The 20,181-nt window shown below is 41.3% G+C and overlaps 1 protein-coding gene across 1 annotated transcript in view; it reads left to right on the top strand.

The window, feature by feature from the left end:
* LOC117522767 (adhesion G protein-coupled receptor A3) overlaps positions 1-20,181 on the top strand; it is a 1,389,271-nt gene that overhangs the window by 562,085 nt on the left and 807,005 nt on the right. The window contains exon 9 of the mRNA XM_034184162.1: positions 17,662-17,881. Within this exon, the coding sequence (XP_034040053.1) occupies positions 17,662-17,881 (220 nt within the window). The remainder of the gene's footprint in view (positions 1-17,661; positions 17,882-20,181) is intronic.

Raw genomic sequence — 20,181 nt, 5'->3', positions numbered from 1 at the left:
AGTTTCTGCAAGGAGCTGGGGGCCACCGTGAGTCTCTCGTCCGGGTACCACCCCCAGATCAACGGCCAGGCAGAGCGGGCCAACCAGGAGTTGGAGCAGGCCCTTCGGTGTGTCACCTCCGCACATCCGGCGGCCTGGAGTCACCATCTGGCCTGGATCGAGTATGCCCACAACAGCCAAGTTTCGTCTGCTACCCGGCCTCTCCCCTTTTGAGGTGTGTTTGGGGTACCAGCCCCCATTGTTCCCGCTGGTGGAGGGAGAGGTCGGTGTGCCCTCGGTCCAGGCCCACCTCAGGAGATGTCGCCGGGTGTGGCGGACCGCCCGCTCTGCCCTGTTGAAGGCCCGGACGAGGGCCAAGTCCCATGCGGACCGCCGACGGTCCCCGGCCCCCACGTACCAGCCCGGGCAGGAGGTGTGGCTGTCAACAAAGGATATCCCCCTCTGTGTGGACTCAACCAAGTTGAAGGACAGATACATTGGACCATTCCCTATCCTCAAGATCATCAACCCGGCCGCAGTGAAGCTCCGTCTCCCGGCTTCGCTGCGGATCCACCCTGTCTTCCACGTGTCCCGTCTCAAACCGCACCACACCTCGCCCCTCTGTACACCTGGACCCACGCCGCCTCCTGCCCGGCTCATCGACGGGGAACCTGCTTGGACGGTCCGCAGGCTCCTGGACGTCCGTTGTAAGGGCCGGGGGTTCCAATATCTGGTGGACTGGGAGGGGTATGGACCTGAAGAATGCTCCTGGGTGAAGAGGAGCTTCATCCTGGACCCGGCCCTCCTGGCCGATTTCTACAGACGTCACCCAGACAAGCCCGGTCGGGCGCCAGGAGGCGCCCGTTGAGGGGGGGGTCCTGTTGTGTGGGCCGCTGAAGAGGAGGTACTGCTGGCCCACCACCACCAGAGGGCGCCCTGCTTGGAGTGCGGGCTCCAAGCACGAGAGGGAGCCAGACCCAGAGGAAGTGACAGCTGTCACTCATCACACCAGCTGTCACTCATCTACACCAGTACTTAAGCCGGACTGCAACTCCACCTCCCCGCCGAGAAATCGACTACCGAGAGGTAACTTCTCTGCTGACTCATATCGTTGAGTGAATTCTGAACTTCTGTTGCAGCCGGTATCCTGTGGTGTTCGCCCTTATCTGGGGAATTGGCGTGTGGCGTGACGACGACGACTGCGCTACAGATAAGTGGTTACACAAGGAGCTGCACGAGTGTGTGATTCGGAGGTGGAGGTCCTCCTCCTGACTGTGTACAGACTGTAGACCACTGAGTGTAAGGACTTACACTCATTCATCTTGTCTCTGCTTTTTGCCAGCAGTACCAGGTTCGACAGCCGAAGACAGAGGTCACCTGGGGACTCAGGACTTGGCGGCTCCGGTGTTCTTCAGACCGTTGGTGGTGGAGGCCGTGTGGGACGCGGCCTCTCTCTCGTCTGGGTCTTCTATCTTCGAGCCTGCCCACACGTCACCTGGTGTTAATTGACTTTGCAATTTCTGTATATTTAGTTGTGTATTGTCACAACATTAAATTGTTACCTTTTGGCTTACTCATTGTCCGTTCATTTGCGCCCCCTGTTGTGGGTCCGTGCTACGACACCTTCCCAACAGAAACGTAAGTGATTAAGTTTGTAGCATTTTGAAATGGATGCCTGCCACACATTTCAAAAAAGTTGGGACAGTGGTATGTTTACCACTGTATTACATCACTTTCCCTTCTAAGAACACTCAGTAAGTATTTGGGAACTGAGGACACTAATTGTTGAAGCTTTTAGGTGGAATTCTTTTCCATTCTTGCTTGATATACAACTTCAGTTGTTCAACAGTCCGGGGTCTCCGTTATTGTAGTTTGCTCTTCATAATGCGCCACACATTTTCAATGGGTGACAGATCTGGACTGCAGGCAGGCCAGTCTAGTACCTGCACTCTTTTACGATGAAGCCACACTGTTGTAACATGTGCAGAATGTGGCTTGGCATTGTCTTGCTGAAATAAGCAGGGACGTCCCTGAAAAAGACGTTACTTTGATGGCAGCATGTGTTGCTCCAAAACCTGGATGTACCTTTCAGCATTGATGGTGCCATCACAGATGTGTAAGTTGCCCATGTCATGGGCACTAACACACCCCCATACCATCACAGGTGCTGGCTTTTGAACTTAACATTGGTAACAATCTGGATGGTCTTTTTCCTCTTTTGTCCAGAGGACATGACGTCCATGATTTCCAAAGACAATTTGAAATGTGGACTCATCAGATCACAGCACACTTTTCCACTTTGCATCTTTCCATTTCAAATGAGCTATGGCCCAGTGAAGGTGACGACGTTTCTGGATGTTGTTGATGTATGGCTTTCATTGGTAGAGTTTCATGGTAGAGTTTTAACTTGCACTTGTAGATGTCGCATTGAACTGTGTTAACTGACAATGGTTTTCTGAAGTGTTCCTGAGCCCACGCGGTAAGATCCTTTATAAAATGATGTCGGTTTTTAATGCAGTGCCACTTGAGGGATCGAACGTTACAGGCATTCAATGTTTGTTTTCGGCCTTGCTGCTTACGTGTAGAAAGTTCTCCCGATTCTCTGAATCTTCTGATCATATTATGGACTGTAGATGATGGAATCCCTAAATTCCATGCAATTGAACATTGAGAAATGTTGTTAAACTGCTGGACTATTTTTTCATGCAGTTGTTCACATCCTCACCCCATCTTTGCTTGTGAACGCCTGAGACTTTTGGGGATGCTCCTTTTATACCCAATCATGAGTGTCCTCAGTTCCCAAACGCTTACTGGGTGTTGTTAGAAGGAAAGGTGATATAGCACTGTGGATTTGCAAATCATTGTGTTCTGTTTTTATTTACATTTTACACAATGTCCCACCTTCATTAGAATTGGGGTTTTATATATATATATATATATATATATAATTTGTTCTTGCAACACAGATAGCATATCCAATAATGATTAATTTAAAGCTAACAGATAATTTCTATTAGGAAGGGCTGACCTAAGGGCTGGTGATCAGTTGACAGCTCTGCACCTCTCTTCAGCTAAGTGTCCAGAACATTTGGCCTCAGATAAGATGTTAGGATCACAAAATCGATCAATGACCTTCAGCCAAGGGTGTTGTTGTGCCATGTACACTTATGAGCTTTCTTATATTCAAACATGGTGTTTGTTATGGACAGTGTCGCGGTGGAGCCGCGTGGCGCAAAGCAACGCCATGATGAAGCCTCACAGGACATGTTCTGGCATGTCCAGGCTCATCCCCAATTTCTCAGTTAGTCACACGAGTGAAAACCCATCAAACCGAGCCATCTCAAAGCCGTCCTGTGAGACCAACACAGAGGTGGTTTTGTGCCGCGCCATGAGCGGCACGGTGGCGCATCCGTCCGCTTTTCTTTCCATGAAAAAAACTCCTGTAACAGTGGAATGTGCCGAAAAAGTACTGATGTCCACGTCTCCTGCCATTATTGTGTAAGTCAGACGACGTCCCGGATCAACAAAGTCTTCACATTGGAAATGATCTGGTTGTTTCAGCCTGTCGATCGGCGCTCGGAGCGCGGCGCGCTCTCAGCAGCTGTGGGCGGTCTTTAAACTGGCTGGAGCACTCCTTAATCTGTGTAATCCCCATAACATCGTCCCTCAAAGCCATTTGAATTTTCCGAATGGTTACCACCTGGAGGTCTCTCACAGTTTCTGGAAAAAATTGATGCAGCAAAGCTCCCAATCGTTCAGAGATTTATTTGCAATAAAAATCCGACGAGAGGGGTGGACCACTGCTCACACAAAGCCTGCTCACAGGTGAATGATGCAATTGACAGGCGTGAAAAAATTCACGCATGCGCACGAAGGTTCAAGCTTCACTGATGCAATCACACGTGATTCAAATCCATATGGTTTTTGAAAAAAATAAAAAGGTCAGATACTTTTCTAACAGACCTCATATATATATATATATATATATATATATATATACATTTTTTATATAAATATATATAAAGTGCAATCTTGATCGAGAATCCGGATCCAGATCAGAATTTAATGGCCTAATACAAGTATGTATCCATGGCGAATATGTGGTGAGAATCTGTGAAGTAGTTTTGTAGTAATCCTTCACAGCCTATATAAAGGGAAATCTTGATCCAAAATCAAGATCCAGATCACCCCCAAAATTCAGTACACTCTTTGATGCCCTAATATCTATCTGTGGTGCAAATTTGGTCAGAATCTGTGAAGTGATCCACATAGATGCTTAGAATGACAGCCTCAACACTGCATTTAATCTATTATTAGACTCAGTTGGCTTCGCTCAAAATGTAAATGAGCCCATCCACCACCTTAGCAACAATTTAGATCTTGTTCTGACATATGGCATAGAAATTGAAGACTTAACAGTATTCCCTGAAAACCCCTTTTTGTCTGATCACTTCTTAATAACATTTACATTTACTTTAATGGACTACCCAGCAGTGGGGAATAACTTTCATTACAGTAGAAGTCTTTCTGAAAGCGCTGTAACTAGGTTTAAGGATATGATTCCTTCTTTGTTATGTTCTTCAATGCCATATACCAACACAATGCAGAGTAGCTACCTAAACTCTGTGAGTGAGATCGATTATCTCGTCAATAGCTTTACATCCTCATTGAGCACAACTTTGGATGCTGAAGCTTCTCTGAAAAAGAGAGCCTTAAATCACAAGTGCCTGACTCCGTGGTATAACCCACAAACTCACAGCTTAAAGCAGATAAGCCGTAAGCTGGAGAGGAAATGGTGTCTCATAATTTAGAAGATCTTCATTTAGCCTGGAAAAAGAGTCTGTTGCTCTATATAAAAGCCCTCCGTAAAGCTAGGACATCTTACTAGTCATCACTAATTGAAGAAAATAAGAACAACCCCAGGTTTCTTTTCAGCACTGTAGCCAGGCTGACAAAGAGTCAGAGCTCTATTGAGCCGAGTTGTTGTGTGGGCCGCCAGAAGAGGAGGTACTGCTGGCCCACCACCAGAGGGTGCCCTGCCTGAAGTGCGGGCTTCAGGCACGAGAGGGCGCTGCCGCCACGGACACAGCTGTTAATCATTACTTCCTGACAGCTGTCACTCATTCTTCATCACCTCACTCCATAAAACCCAGACGTCATCTCCACCTCATCGCCGAGATATCGTACTTCATTGAAGGTAATATCCTCAGCCGCTTTGTGTTACAATATATCTGTATATTGTGAGTGTTTGCAGGAGTACCGGTTCCTCTATCTGTGGAAGCTGAGTGAGTGCAGGACGGCACTCTTTTCCCCTGAGGAATCACTGCGGTACTCATCATATATTGAGTGAGAGGTGGAGGTGGCATTCCCACCGTTGTTGTTATTGGGTGTACACACACCCACACTTGACTGTCTTTGTTCTCGCCAGCAGTACCAGATCCGACAGTCGGAGACGGTGATCACCTGGGAATTCGGGACTTGGCGGCTCCAGTATTCACCAGGTTCGGTGGTGGCAGAAATCGTGTGGTTCCAGCCCTTCTCAGGACAGACGTCTTCTATCCTCGAGCCTGCCCACACGTCACCTTTGTAATTTGACTGTAATCATATTCTGAGATTGTCTGTATATTCGTTGTGCACATTTCACAACATTAAATTGTTACCTTTTGGCTCATCTATTGACCGTTCATTTGCGCCCCCTGTTGTGGGTCCGTGTCACTACACTTTCACAACACGAGTATTCCTTTAACTTTAACTAGTAATGACTTCAAGACTTTCTTTGCAAATAATATTTTAACTATTAGAGAAAAAAATATTCATAACCATCCCAAAGACATATCTTTATGTTCGGCTGCTTTCAGTAATGCTGGTATTTGGTTAGACTCTTTCTCTCCGATTGTTCTGTCTGAGTTACTTTCATTAGTCACTTCCTCCAAACCATCAACATGTCTATTAGACCCCATTCCTACCAGGCTGCTCAAGGAAGCCCTACCGTTAATTCTAGAAAGGGTAGTTGTAAAACAGCTAATTGATCATCTGTCTGTCTATTTGAAGAGTTTCAGTCAGGTTTTAGAATTCATCATAGTACAGAAACAGCATTAGTGAAGGTTACAAATGATCTTCTTATGGCCTCAGACAGTGGACTCATCTCTGTGCTCGTCCTGTTAGACCTCAGTGCAGCTTTTGATACTGTTGACCATAAAATTTTATTACAGAGATTAGAGCATGCCATAGGTATTAAAGGCACTGCGCTGCAGTGGTTTGAATCATATTTATCTAGTAGATTACAATTTGTTCATGTAAATGGGGAGTCTTCTTCACGGACTAAGGTTAATTATGGAGTTCCACAAGGTTCTGTGCTAGTACCGATTTTATTCACTTTGTACATGCTTTCCTTAGGCAGTATTATTAGAAAGCATTGCTTAAATTTTCATTGTTACGTAGATGATACCCAGCTTTATCTATCCATGAAGCCAGAGAACACACACCAATTAAACTGCAGGAATGTCTTTCAGACATAAAGACATGGATGACCTCTAATTTCCTGCTTTTAAATTCAGATAAAACTGAAGTTATTGTAATTGGCCCCACAAATCTTAGAAACATGGTGTCTAACCAGATCCTTACTCTGGATGGCATTAGCCTGACCTCCAGTAATACTGTGAGAAATCTTGGAGTCATTTTTGATCAGGATATGTCCTTCAATGTGCATATTAATCAAATATGTAGGACTGCTTTTTTGCATTTGCGCAATATCTCTAAATTTGTCTCAGAGTGATGCTGAAAAGCTAATTCATGCATTTATTTCTTCTAGGCTGGACTATTGTAATTCATTATTATCAGGTTGTCCTAAAAGTTCCCTGAAAAGCCTTCAGTTAATTCAAAATGCTGCAGCTAGAGTACTGACAGGGACTAGAAGGAGAGAGCATATTTCATCCATATTGGCTTCTCTTCACTGGCTCCCTGTTAATTCCAGAATAGAATTTAAAATTCTTCTTCTTATTTATAAGGTTTTGAATAATCAGGTCCCATCTTATCTTAGGGACCTCATAGTACCATATCACCCCAATAGAGCGCTTCGCTCTCAGACTGCAGGCTTACTTGTAGTTCCTAGGGTTTGTAAGAGTAGAATGGGAGGCAGAGCCTTCAGCTTTCAGGCTCCTCTCCTGTGGAACCAGCTCCCATTTCAGATTAGGGAGACAGACACCCTCTCTACTTTTAAGATTAAGCTTAAAACTTTCCTTTTTGCTAAAGCTTATAGTTAGGGTTGGATCAGGTGACCCTGAACCATCCCTTAGTTATGCTGCTATAGACTTAGACTGCTGGGGGGTTCCCATGATGCACCCAGTGTTTCTTTTTATTCACCTCTTTTTGCTCTGTATGCACCACTCCGCTTTTAATCATTAGTGATTGATCTCTGCTCCCCTCCACAGCATGTCTTTTTCCTGATTCTCTCCCCTCAGCCCCAACCAGTCCCAGCAGAAGACTGCCCCTCCCTGAGCCTGGTTCTGCTGGAGGTTTCTTCCTGTTAAAAGGGAGTTTCCTTCCCACTGTCGCCAAGTGCTTGCTTATCGGGGGTCGTTTTGACCGTTGGGGTTTTTATGTAATTATTGTATGGCTTTTGCCTTACAATATAAAGCGCCTTGGGGCGACTGTTTGTTGTAACATAATATTTCACAGAATATATAAAGTGAAATCCAGAATCCGAATCCTGATCACCTCCAAAATTTGATGGTGTCTTCCCTGGGCTAAAATGTATCCATGGTGAAAATTTGGTGAGAATTCTTGAAGTAGTTTTGAGGTAATCCTGCTAACAGACAAATAAACACACGTGATTTTATTATGTCCTTGGCGGACATAACAATAGCATCAAGAATGTTTTATCAACTACTTTAACTACTTACGCATGTTTCAACCGTTTGTGGCTGGCCCGCGTGTGCCTGCGTGTGTCTGTGTGTGCATCTTCAGGAGTAGTCTTCATCTGACATGGACAGTTCGCTATGGCTGATGCCAATTTTGTTGTATGTGTGTATGTTTGTACAATGACAATAAAGGCTCTTTTCTATTAGTAGCATCACTTTTAATGATTAAGTACCCTAATCACCTTTATTTGCTTGCCAGTGTGTTTTATTTGCACAAATAGGCTATTTTACAATTTCATGTGGCTAATAACTTTTTGGAAGAAAAGAGCTTATATCATCAACCAAATTATTGTTACATTTATCTGCTGCACTGTCTGCCCATGTTTTGTGATTGCCCTTCTAAATATTTGCTGGCTGGTTGTACATATGGAAATGATGCCAGTGCAACAGTCTAATTCAGCAAAATATTGATGTTTGTTTAATTTTGAGCTTTGGTATAAACATCAGTCTCGTCCATTTGCTCTGCTATTTGTCATGGTTCAAGCATGCCACTTAACCGCAGAGGTAAATTCAATAATTTGACATATTTCCACATGTGCTATGGCAACACAAGGTTGAGCATGTGGAAGACAGCAGGTCTGTTGGGGAAGTGTAATGACACGGACCCACAACAGGGGGTGCAAATGAACGGTCAATGGGTAGTCAAATAAATACAATGTATTGTGGCAAATGTGCACAATAGGTCGAATACTATTTTTAGACAGTCAATTACAAATGTCAACAGGTGACGTGTGGGCAGGTCCGAGGGTAGGAGACGCCTATCCAGAGAAAAGCCGGGGCCCACAAGGTTCCGCCGCCAACGAAGACCTGCAGCAAACCGAAGCCGCCAAGTCCCGAGTCCCCAGGTGGCCTCTACTTCAGCTGTCAGTTCCGGTACTGCTGGCAGGAACAGAAGACAGGTTAATGGTGGGTGTGTGCACACCCAGCAGAACAATCAGCAATTCAGTTCAGTTCCTTTTGTGGGAGAATCTCCACCTCCGACACAAAAACACAGTAGTGCAGAGCCTGAGAGCTACTTATCCATTTTGGCGTGAGGGGTGAAGAACGTCACTCCTACACGGACCACAAAACTCAGCACCAGCTGAAAGCAGTCACCAGGATCTCCTGCAAACACTCAGAGAAAGATCACGTGCGTACGGCACAGTCAAACGGCTGAGAGTTTACCTGAGTGGTAAACTGATATCTCGGCAGAGATGTGGTGTCTCCTCCAGTCTTATATGGGATGGGATGATGATGAGATGATTTCTGACAGCTGGTAGTCCTGGCTCCTGGGTGGTGACTGCGCCCTCTGGTGCCTGAAACCCGACTACAGGCAGGGCGCCCTCTGGCGTTGGCCAGCAGTACCTCCTCTTTGAGCGGCCCACATAACAAGGTCAGTCCTTTAAAAAGCCTCTTTACTGGTTGATTAATTGAAATTGAACAGAAATTGCTCTGTGAAAAATGACATTTTCGCAGAGCATTGCTGCATTGCACACTGGCCTTAATATATACTGAGGTTGGGTTATGATGTTCTCAATAATGTGTGGACTTGCACATGCTAACATGTCAACATAATGTTTCACACATCGCCCTTGAATGAATGAATGAATGAATGAATGAATGAATGAAAACTGTTTATTTCGAACATTTGATACAACAACAATTACAAGATAGATCAATCAATCAATCAATCAATTTTTTTATATAGCGCCAAATCACAACAAACAGTTGCCCCAACGGTCAAAACGACCCCCTGTGAGCAAGCACTTGGCTACAGTGGGAAGGAAAAACTCCCTTTTAACAGGAAGAAACCTCCAGCAGAACCAGGCTCAGGGAGGGGCAGTCTTCTGCTGGGACTGGTTGGGGCTGAGGGAGAGAACCAGGAAAAGACATGCTGTGGAGGGGAGCAGAGATCGATCACTAATGATTAAATGCAGAGTGGTGCATACAGAGCAAAAAGAGAAAGAAACAGTGCATCATGGGAACCCCCCAGCAGTCTACGTCTATAGCAGCATAACTAAGGGATGGTTCAGGGTCACCTGATCCAGCCCTAACTATAAGCTTTAGCAAAAAGGAAAGTTTTAAGCCTAATCTTAAAAGTAGAGAGGGTGTCTGTCTCCCTGATCTGAATTGGGAGCTGGTTCCACAGGAGAGGAGCCTGAAAGCTGAAGGCTCTGCCTCCCATTCTACTCTTACAAACCCTAGGAACTACAAGTAAGCCTGCAGTCTGAGAGCGAAGCGCTCTATTGGGGTGATATGGTACTACGAGGTCCCTAAGATAAGATGGGACCTGATTATTCAAAACCTTATAAGTAAGAAGAAGAATTTTAAATTCTATTCTAGAATTAACAGGAAGCCAATGAAGAGAGGCCAATATGGGTGAGATATGCTCTCTCCTTCTAGTCCCCGTCAGTACTCTAGCTGCAGCATTTTGAATTAACTGAAGGCTTTTTAGGGAACTTTTAGGACAACCTGATAATAATGAATTACAATAGTCCAGCCTAGAGGAAATAAATGCATGAATTAGTTTTTCAGCATCACTCTGAGACAAGACCTTTCTGATTTTAGAGATATTGCGTAAATGCAAAAAAGCAGTCCTACATATTTGTTTAATATGCGCTTTGAATGACATATCCTGATCAAAAATGACTCCAAGATTTCTCACAGTATTACTAGAGGTCAGGGTAATGCCATCCACAGTAAGGATCTGGTTAGACACCATGTTTCTAAGATTTGTGGGGCCAAGTACAATAACTTCAGTTTTATCTGAGTTTAAAAGCAGGAAATTAGAGGTCATCCATGTCTTTATGTCTGTAAGACAATCCTGCAGTTTAGCTAATTGGTGTGTGTCCTCTGGCTTCATGGATAGATAAAGCTGGGTATCATCTGCGTAACAATGAAAATTTAAGCAATACCGTCTAATAATACTGCCTAAGGGAAGCATGTATAAAGTGAATAAAATTGGTCCTAGCACAGAACCTTGTGGAACTCCATAATTAACTTTAGTCTGTGAAGAAGATTCCCCATTTACATGAACAAATTGTAATCTATTAGACAAATATGATTCAAACCACCGCAGCGCAGTGCCTTTAATACCTATGGCATGCTCTAATCTCTGTAATAAAATTTTATGGTCAACAGTATCAAAAGCAGCACTGAGGTCTAACAGAACAAGCACAGAGATGAGTCCACTGTCCGAGGCCATAAGAAGATCATTTGTAACCTTCACTAATGCTGTTTCTGTACTATGATGAATTCTAAAACCTGACTGAAACTCTTCAAATAGACCATTCCTCTGCAGGTGATCAGTTAGCTGTTTTACAACTACCCTTTCAAGAATTTTTGAGAGAAAAGGAAGATTGGAGATTGGCCTATAATTAGCTAAGATAGCTGGGTCAAGTGATGGCTTTTTAAGTAATGGTTTAATTACTGCCACCTTAAAAGCCTGTGGTACATAGCCAACTAATAAAGATAGATTGATCATATTTAAGATCGAAGCATTAAATAATGGTAGGGCTTCCTTGAGCAGCCTGGTAGGAATGGGGTCTAATAAACATCAGTAAAGACAACAACAAAAAAGTTCCTACTGTGTACCCAACATGTCCGAAAAGGGGTAGGGTGAAGCATCAGCTTATTTATCCCTACCCCTTCTTCCCCACAACCAGTAATACCCTTTGCCACATATACACATAGATTCCTACACACCTAAACCGATGTCAATATATATATATATATATATATATATATATATATATATATATATATATATATATATATATATATATATATATATATATATATATATATATATATATATATATATATATATATATATATATATATATATATAAACATACACACACACATATATATATATATATATATATATATATATATATATATATATATATATATATATATATATATATATATACACCTACACATACCTACTTACATACAAAATACTATATATTTACAAGCCGAAGCAAAAAAACAAAAACACCCTAACCCTCATTACCCTTCCTCCTCCCTATACCTAGAAAAAAACATATTTTTGTACCGCTGTTTGAACTGGTTCATGCTTGGACATTGCTTGAGCCCCACTCCCAATCTGTTCCACATCCTCACCCCATAGACAGAAATACAGAAACCTTTTAATGTTGTTCGTGCCCACTGATGCTTTAAATTAAATTTCCCCCTCAGACTGCAATCCCCTGATCTGTTAAAAAACATAGTTTTAATATTTGCTGGAAGTAAATTGTTTATTGCTTTATACACGATTTGTACTGTTTGAAAATGAACCAGGTCTGTGAATTTTAAGAATTTGGATTGTAAAAATAGTGGATTTGTATGATCTCTATAGTCAGTATTATGAATAATTCTTATAGCTCTTTTCTGCATTACTGATAGTGATTGTGTTGTACCTTTATAAGTATTACCCCATACCTCTGCACAGTACTGTAAATATGGTAAAACCAGTGAGCAGTAAAGAATGCGGAGTGAGTTGTGGTCCATAATATGTTTCGCTTTGTTTAGAACTGAAATGCTTCTTGACAGTTTACTTTGTATATGTTTTATATGAGTCTTCCAGTTTATCTTATCATCTATTATCACCCCCAGAAACTTATTTTCATGTACCCTTTCAATATCTACCCCCTCGACTTGTAACTGAACCTGTATGTCTGTATTACAATAGCCAAATAACATGTATTTTGTTTTACTTAAGTTTAATGATAATTTGTTTCTGTCAAACCATATTTTCAATTTTCCCATTTCTATACTGATCCTCCTCAGTAACTCCTGCAAATCCCCCCCGAACAAAAAATGCTTGTGTCATCTGCAAATAATACTAATTTTAATATTTTGGAAACATTGACAATATCATTTATATAAATTAGAAACAGTTTTGGACCCAATACTGACCCCTGTGGGACGCCACAAGCATTGTCCAAGCATGATGATGTATATTCCCCCAACTTCACAAACTGTTTTCTGTTACTTAAGTAGCTTCTCACCCAGTGCAACACCAACCCCCTAATCCCATACTGTTCAAGTTTACTGATTAATATGTCATGATTGATTGTATCAAAAGCCTTTTTAAGGTCTATAAATATTCCAACTGAATGTAATTTGTGGTCTATGGCGTTTGTAATCTCCTCAACTGATTCTATTCATGCAAGTGATGTTGAACTATGTGCTCTGAATCCATATTGACTATCAGTAAGTAATTTATATTTATTTATTAATTTGTCTAATCTATTATTGAATAACTTTTCTAATAATTTGGAAAATTGTGGAAGCAAAGAAACAGGTCTATAATTTGTGAAGTGGTGTCTATCCCCAGTCTTATACAGCGGCACAACCTTAGCTATTTTCATTTGATTGGGAAATTTACTGGTTTGAAATGATAAGTTACAGATGTATGTTAATGGTTCTACAATCCATTCAATGACCTGTTTTACCACCACCATATCAATTTCATTTAAATCGGTAGATGTTTTATATTTACAATTATTACAATTATTCACAATGTCTATAATTTATTTTCCATCCACTGCTGTGAGGAACATTGAACAGGGATTTCTTTCTATGAGATTATTATCCCAATCCTCAGGTTGGGAATTGGGAATTTTATCTGCCAACCTTGGTCCAATATTTACAAAACAATTATTAAAACCGTTGACTACCTCATCCTTATTTTCCTTCTTGACATTATTATCAATGAAATACTGAGGGTAACTCTGTTTTTTATTACCATTTTTGATCTTGATCATCTATTTGACAGAATGTGGAGCACAACACATTACAAGTGCCATTGCTTGTTTCCACATGATGTAGATGTCATTTTTGCACTGTCTATGCAGCTTGTTTTTCGATCAGACACATAATGTCCATCGCAGCATTAGCATGATCCGTGCAGAGGGAGGCCACCTCACCATTCTTCACACTCCATCTCTGATTTTCTAGCCCTCACTTTGAAATCTTGAATGTACCCATATCCTGCAGCATTGCTGCCCTGTGCTGTGCTGTTGCTGTGTGTACTGTGCTTTACCACCCACTTCCAGTGCAGCGAGCACTGAGCAGTGGTTTCTTCCTAAATACTGGAGTAATGGGCTGGAAAATTATCCCCTCTTTTTTTGTTGGGGGCAAAATTAATGTCATTTATTACTAAATAGCTGCTGTGGTGCTGCTGCACTAATGTACAATCACAGAGTGAGAGAAAGACAATGGGTTGGAGCTAGAGCACAGACATGTATACGCTTTGAACAGATTACTGGTAGAGGTGGGTGGATCGATCCTAATATCGATCATATCGATACCAACGCTGGCATACTCGGACTGATAATCTGTGATTTTGGGCATTTTCCCGGTGGGCCGCTGCACGTTTTCACGTGCGTGTGCCGGCCCTCCCATATTTGTAGAGATTATGGAAATACAGTGTTCTCGAACCGCGCGCTGCTGTCAACACGAGGAAAGTCCGTGATCGGTGAAGCTGCAGCATTTAATCGGTGCAGCTGCAGAACCACGTCCTGAATTTGTGTCAAAATAAAAGTTCTGTAGTGTTTCATACACAGGTTTCAGTTTTGTTTCCGTTTGATCACACAATGGTGACTTACATCGAGCACAATGATTGACATGACTAACAGCCAATGACAATTGGAGAAGCATACATGGTGGCCAATCAGACTGCAGGAAGAGCAGGCAGCCGCTCCCGCCCCTGCAGTGTTGCCAGATGTACAATAATTATCATATTTGTACAATAGTTTTACCCTCTGTACGATGAACGATCAATAATGGGAAAAAAATAATTTCAGTTGGTTGCCCAAACACGCATCTCTCTCTGACACCCAAGAATCATTTTGCAGGCGTTGCACTCAGGCGGCATCAAAGACACAACACACACAGGGCTGCTGCTGGCTTTGGGCGACCGGGACAAAGTCATTTGAAAGCCCGCCCCCTCTCCATACAAAGTAATGAGTTCCCATCCAATCTGTGCCGTGACAGGAAGATTCCCCAACCAACATCTTTTTTTTCGAAACTTTATTTCAACAAATGCAATAACAAGCGAACAAAAAACAAGAGCAAAGAGATATACAAGAAAAAAAAAAAAAGTTCAAGTTCCTTATGGAGGTGTCAACATTTTTTTTTTATTCAACAAAATCTGCACAAGTGTCCATGGCATCGGATGACGACAGCGACCTCGAGGTTGAATTTGACTCTTTCTAGTCTGGTAATTAACACATGTTTGTGTCCCTTCACAGAAAAAAAAAAAAATCTTTCTAGTAGTGTGTTCTAGTTTCCCCATTACTATAATTACTGTTTAAAAATGTGACATAAAATTCTTTGGAAATTAAAAAAAAAACGCTAAAATAGCTATGTTGTATGCGTTTTGTTTGTGTACGATCATTTCTCCAAAAATACGATCATTTTGAGGTTTTGGTACGATAGTTTCATATTTCTTATCTGGCAACACTGCGCCCCTGTGAATGGACTGATTCCTCGGCGCCTGGACTTCTCTGCGCTTCGCTCTCTCCCTGCTGCTCGGATTTATTCTCAAATGTTGCTCCTGGTGTGACGAGGGTGAAAATTTAAGATAAAAAGAATGAGTGATGGTTTTTTTGTTTGTTTTAGGGGTCAAAGCTGTGATCTTTATTGGGACAGCAGACCAGTTATAATGGTAATAGGGGAGGCCGGGGCTGTTTGTAACAGTGTTCAAAGCTGCAGCCATGCTGGCATTTTGATTTCACTTTACACGTTATGAGGATCAGTTCACAGAAGTGAAATATTATTTGGAGTATTCCACACTCTAAAACAAATTATTTGCTCAGTTTCAAAACAAAACAAAACAAAACCCTAAAATAGCAATTTGCATGTTTTTTAAAGAAATTCTAACTCAGCCACTGAGTACACACAAACCCAAGTTTAGCAACGCATTTAATTAAGTGGTTTTGTATGCTTAATTTGCTTTGTCCTGTACACTGTTAATTAATTTTAACCAATTTAATTTAAAGGTTTTGGTGTTATTAGTTAGTCAAATTATTCAATTTAAGTTTTTCAAGCTTCTTTTTTGCCTCCATTCCACTCAGTAATGTTCATGCAAAATATTACCTTCATTTTCTCTGTCTCACTCACTCACTCACTCACACTCTCTCTCTCTCTCTCTCTCTCTCACACACACACACACACACACACACACACACACACACACTCACAGACACTTTGGAGACACAAAAGCTTTTTTCCACCTGTATGCTTTTGTTTCCATTTTGTACTATGATCAAGGTGAAATGACAGTGAAAGTGTGTGTTTAGGTGTGTGTTCATGGTGTTTAGGTGTATAGTATTTGTTCATTGGGGGTTTGGTATGGACGGGTGGGTGTGCGTGTTTGGGGGTGGATATGTCGGGCCAATAGTGGGCTGGTCCAGAGGAAAAATGCCAGGGCCAAAATTTGTTCCCAGTCCGACCCTGAACGCTGTTATTGATATTGAACGATCCTGGTGTAAAAAGATCGATACTCAAGCTTTTTTTTTTTCTCTCCCGCACGCACTCACTTTTGCGCACGCATATTCATCAAAGTCTACTCTCTGTCTGTAAGAGCAGAGCTGCACCTGTGTCAAACAACACAGAGCAGCTCACCCTTGTATTGTGGTTTGTCAGCCCTCTACCTCAGTAGATTTTGTTTTAAGTTGTGTTGAGTGATATTTTTTTAAACAAAAATGTTGATTGTGATAATAAAGTATTATGTTGTCACGTACAATGTTTGGTGAAATTCTATCCTAGGTGTTTTGGATCCTTTGGATCTGTGAAGCTTAAATATGAAAAAGTATCGGTATCAGTATCGATATCAGCAATACTGGGCCTGTATTTACTTGGTATCAGATCAATACCAAAATTCCCGGTATCGCCCACCTCTAATTACTGGCCTCCTGATCGTTTATTTTTATTTAGATAAGTTAAAAGTGTGGCAGTATTGATCGTCTCTTACACCACTTTCCTGGGGTAGGATTTTGATATGTTTTAAAAATAAATTAATTAAAAAAACATCTCCTGTATGACCTGTAATGAACTGTTTCACATATACAGTGTGAACACCTTAAAAATGACACTCAGGTACAGATACTTTATTATCAACATATTGGAGCCTAAAATAGTGGACTATAAATGTTTGGCTCTCGTTTTACACTCAAGTGAGCTTCATTTTGTTTAAACACTTCAAGGCATTACCCAGAAAATGAAAATTTCCGTTTCTGTGTAAAATCAGCATGCCTTCTCTCTCACGTTGGTCAGTGGAGCAGCTCCAGGATTTGGCTTTTGATGATATTATTGAGAAAGTCTCATTTCTTGCTTCAGAGGAGAAATCACTGAACTTTGCACGGTCATATGAATAATAGTTATACGTATTATACTTTGAGGCTGTGATTCACTTTCAGGAAGGAACGCACACGTGAATTTAATATGTACTGCTATAATTATCTCTTTTTTTCCTTTCTAAAGTGTCAATATATAAAACGTTGCTGTTTGGCATTGCATTTATAAACTGAAATGACAGTAAAGTTTGATTTACTCGTAATGAAATCCAAATTTTCATTAACATTCAAGTGTTTTATCGCCTTCTTATTTTTAATCAAGTCTCAAAATCTGGTAATCTGCTGTAAAGATATTAAACCTAGCTGTAAGTCAAATTAACAATATGCTAATTAATTACCTAAATGCAGTGACTATGAAATTACCGTATGGTAATTCTTAATCTCATTTGGTTGGTGATTATTTATTTCTGTGGTAGGTGGCCAAAGACTCTGGCTGGCATCCTGGCCTTCCTGCCCTGCGCTCCTTCCACCTTTGGGTCAGCCCCGCACCCCTCTGGCAGTGCTCTTCATTCCTCCAGCCAGACGGAGAAGAAGGCTTGGCGCCGCTGTGACAGGACAGGACGCTGGGCTGAAGACGACTACACTCAGTGTCCGTATGCCAGTGAACTGACCCGCATGCTGCATCAACTCACCCAGGTATCACAAAAAAACAAAAACAAAGGCAGTGACAACTGGAGTGGACAGCTTTCTGTTTTATTCAGAGATTTTCATCCAATGTCCATAAATATATTGTGCTATTCAGATGCAAAAAGCTTGCAAATTTAATAAGTAGATAACAAAAGGTGACATTTTCAAAGAAGAGTTAACAGTGACTATCAATTAGAGTTTGGTCTACAGCAGTGCTTTTAAAACTGTGAGGCATGCCCCCCTGGGGGGCACCAGAGTTCTTTTTTTGGGGGGGTGGCACAGGGGATGGGAATCAAGAACCGGTTCTTTGCGAGAATTGTTAAGAAATGATTCAATCCACCAACATCTATAGCGTTTTTGCTTAATGATTCCCTTATCAGTCCTTTCTTTGATTGCAGATCTGCAGCGGCCGTTCTTGAAGCTTAAAGCAACAAAACAGTGCTCCGACCCACTGCTTCGTTGGTTCATTACTTCGCTGCTTTTCAAAAGCGACAAGTTCGCTTCATAACCCCTCTCAAAGCCATTTAAAATTGTCAATCAGACTAATTCATTCCATTGTGCCACTCTCTGCTGAGACAAGTCATTTTAACCCTCTGGGGCCGATGCCGTCGTATACAATGTCTAAGACCAAGCTTTACTAAATTATAAATAACTTCTTAATGATATGAAAAGTTAAGTTTGACCCAGCCATCGGCGATCTTTTACTCCTCATAGAAGCTGTGTGATGATGTGCGCAATGAAAAAGGGGCATTGTAAAAAGGGGCAGAAAGCATAAGACTTGTTCTTCTCTCTGCTCCTTTTCATTCAGGTGATTTGTGATGCTTTATTTCTGCTTTTCTGTTTTTTTTTGTTGTTTTTTTCTTTTAAGGGAGATTCTTAGACTACGGGCACTTATTATGTCCTTTGATCATATTGTATGAAAAACAGAAAAAAGGGGAAATTCCACACTTTTATAGTTATCTTTACAATGAAAATGTGTTAAGAAATTTGCTCTAGTAGTCTATGATGACTTTTTCACCTTTTTTCAGCATCATTATATGCAAATATTGCTGTTTTGTGCTTGTCCACACCCAGACTTTTGATCTTCAATGATAAAAATGAATGGTAAAGAAATGTTTTTTCTAATGTTTTAAAATATCTCTGAATAAAATATCAGTAAAATAATCAAAACATAATTGGGGTATTCAATGTCATACAACTGTTGTGATTTAAAAAAAAAAATGTAGTTGTCCCACACTATTGCCGTAATTTCCACCACAACACTGTAATGTCCCTAAACAGTTTGTATGAAAGATTGTTTGGGTAGTTTCTATGGAGATAAACAGTGACATCAGAGCACATGTATATAGCGCGAAATCACAACAAACAGTTGCCCCAAGGCGCTTTATATTGTAAGGCAATGGTGTGGTGGAAATTAAATTTACAAGGCCAATGGTGCCTGTAGTTAAAGAATCACCCTTAAATGAATGAAATAAATATTAAAAGAAAGAAGAAGAAAGAAAGAAATGAGAGTGTCCAATCGGAATTGGTTCACCGTCACATGGTTTTCCAAAATCCAATCGTAGGGCAGATTTACCTCACGTGAAAAGCCAAAGATCGTTTTAAGGAATGATAGGTTACTAGTTGGCACATTTGAATAGCCCCCTGGGTGCTCCAACAAGTACATACTATTAGTACATACTCAGTGTGCCCTGCGCCATTACGCACAGCGAAAGTGAGCAGACGGACAGCCTCTGATGACAATCTCACATGCTCAAACAAAGAGTGTGTAACTATCAGGATTGCTCCACTAGTTTGCATGTGAATGTTACGGGATAACTCTGTTGCTTTCTCTGCGTAAAGCACTGTTTACCACATCAATGGACAACAAAATGCATAGACCATTTTGTATATATTGTTGAAAATGTACATTTGTGTTTATTGTTTGAACCTTTTTGTTGTACAGGCTTTCACACAAGACCTCAAATTACCTTTATAAAGTGTCAAAACAGTTGTTTAGTATAGTTTGCTGTGTGTTTTGAATAAATGTGTGTGGAAAATAATTTTTCGCTTTTTTTCCTTGCCTATTTTTGATTGTAAACCTTTATTACACTTATAAAACACAACAAAAACATATATATTCTGAAAACACAGGTTGCCCTGAAAAAAAGAGAGATAAAACGTGATTGTGGGATGCAGGGAGAGCTGTTAACAGCAATAATAAAACATTTATGCCAGGCAAGTGAACTGTCCAAAAAATACCCTCAGACCCCAGAGGGTTAAATCAAATAACACCTCTTTCCCAATGTTGTGACACAGACAACAAACTA

Source organism: Thalassophryne amazonica, chromosome 13 (genome assembly GCF_902500255.1).
Source record: "Thalassophryne amazonica chromosome 13, fThaAma1.1, whole genome shotgun sequence".
NCBI classification, from domain to species: domain Eukaryota; kingdom Metazoa; phylum Chordata; class Actinopteri; order Batrachoidiformes; family Batrachoididae; genus Thalassophryne; species Thalassophryne amazonica.
This window is presented reverse-complemented; position numbering and strand designations above follow the sequence as displayed.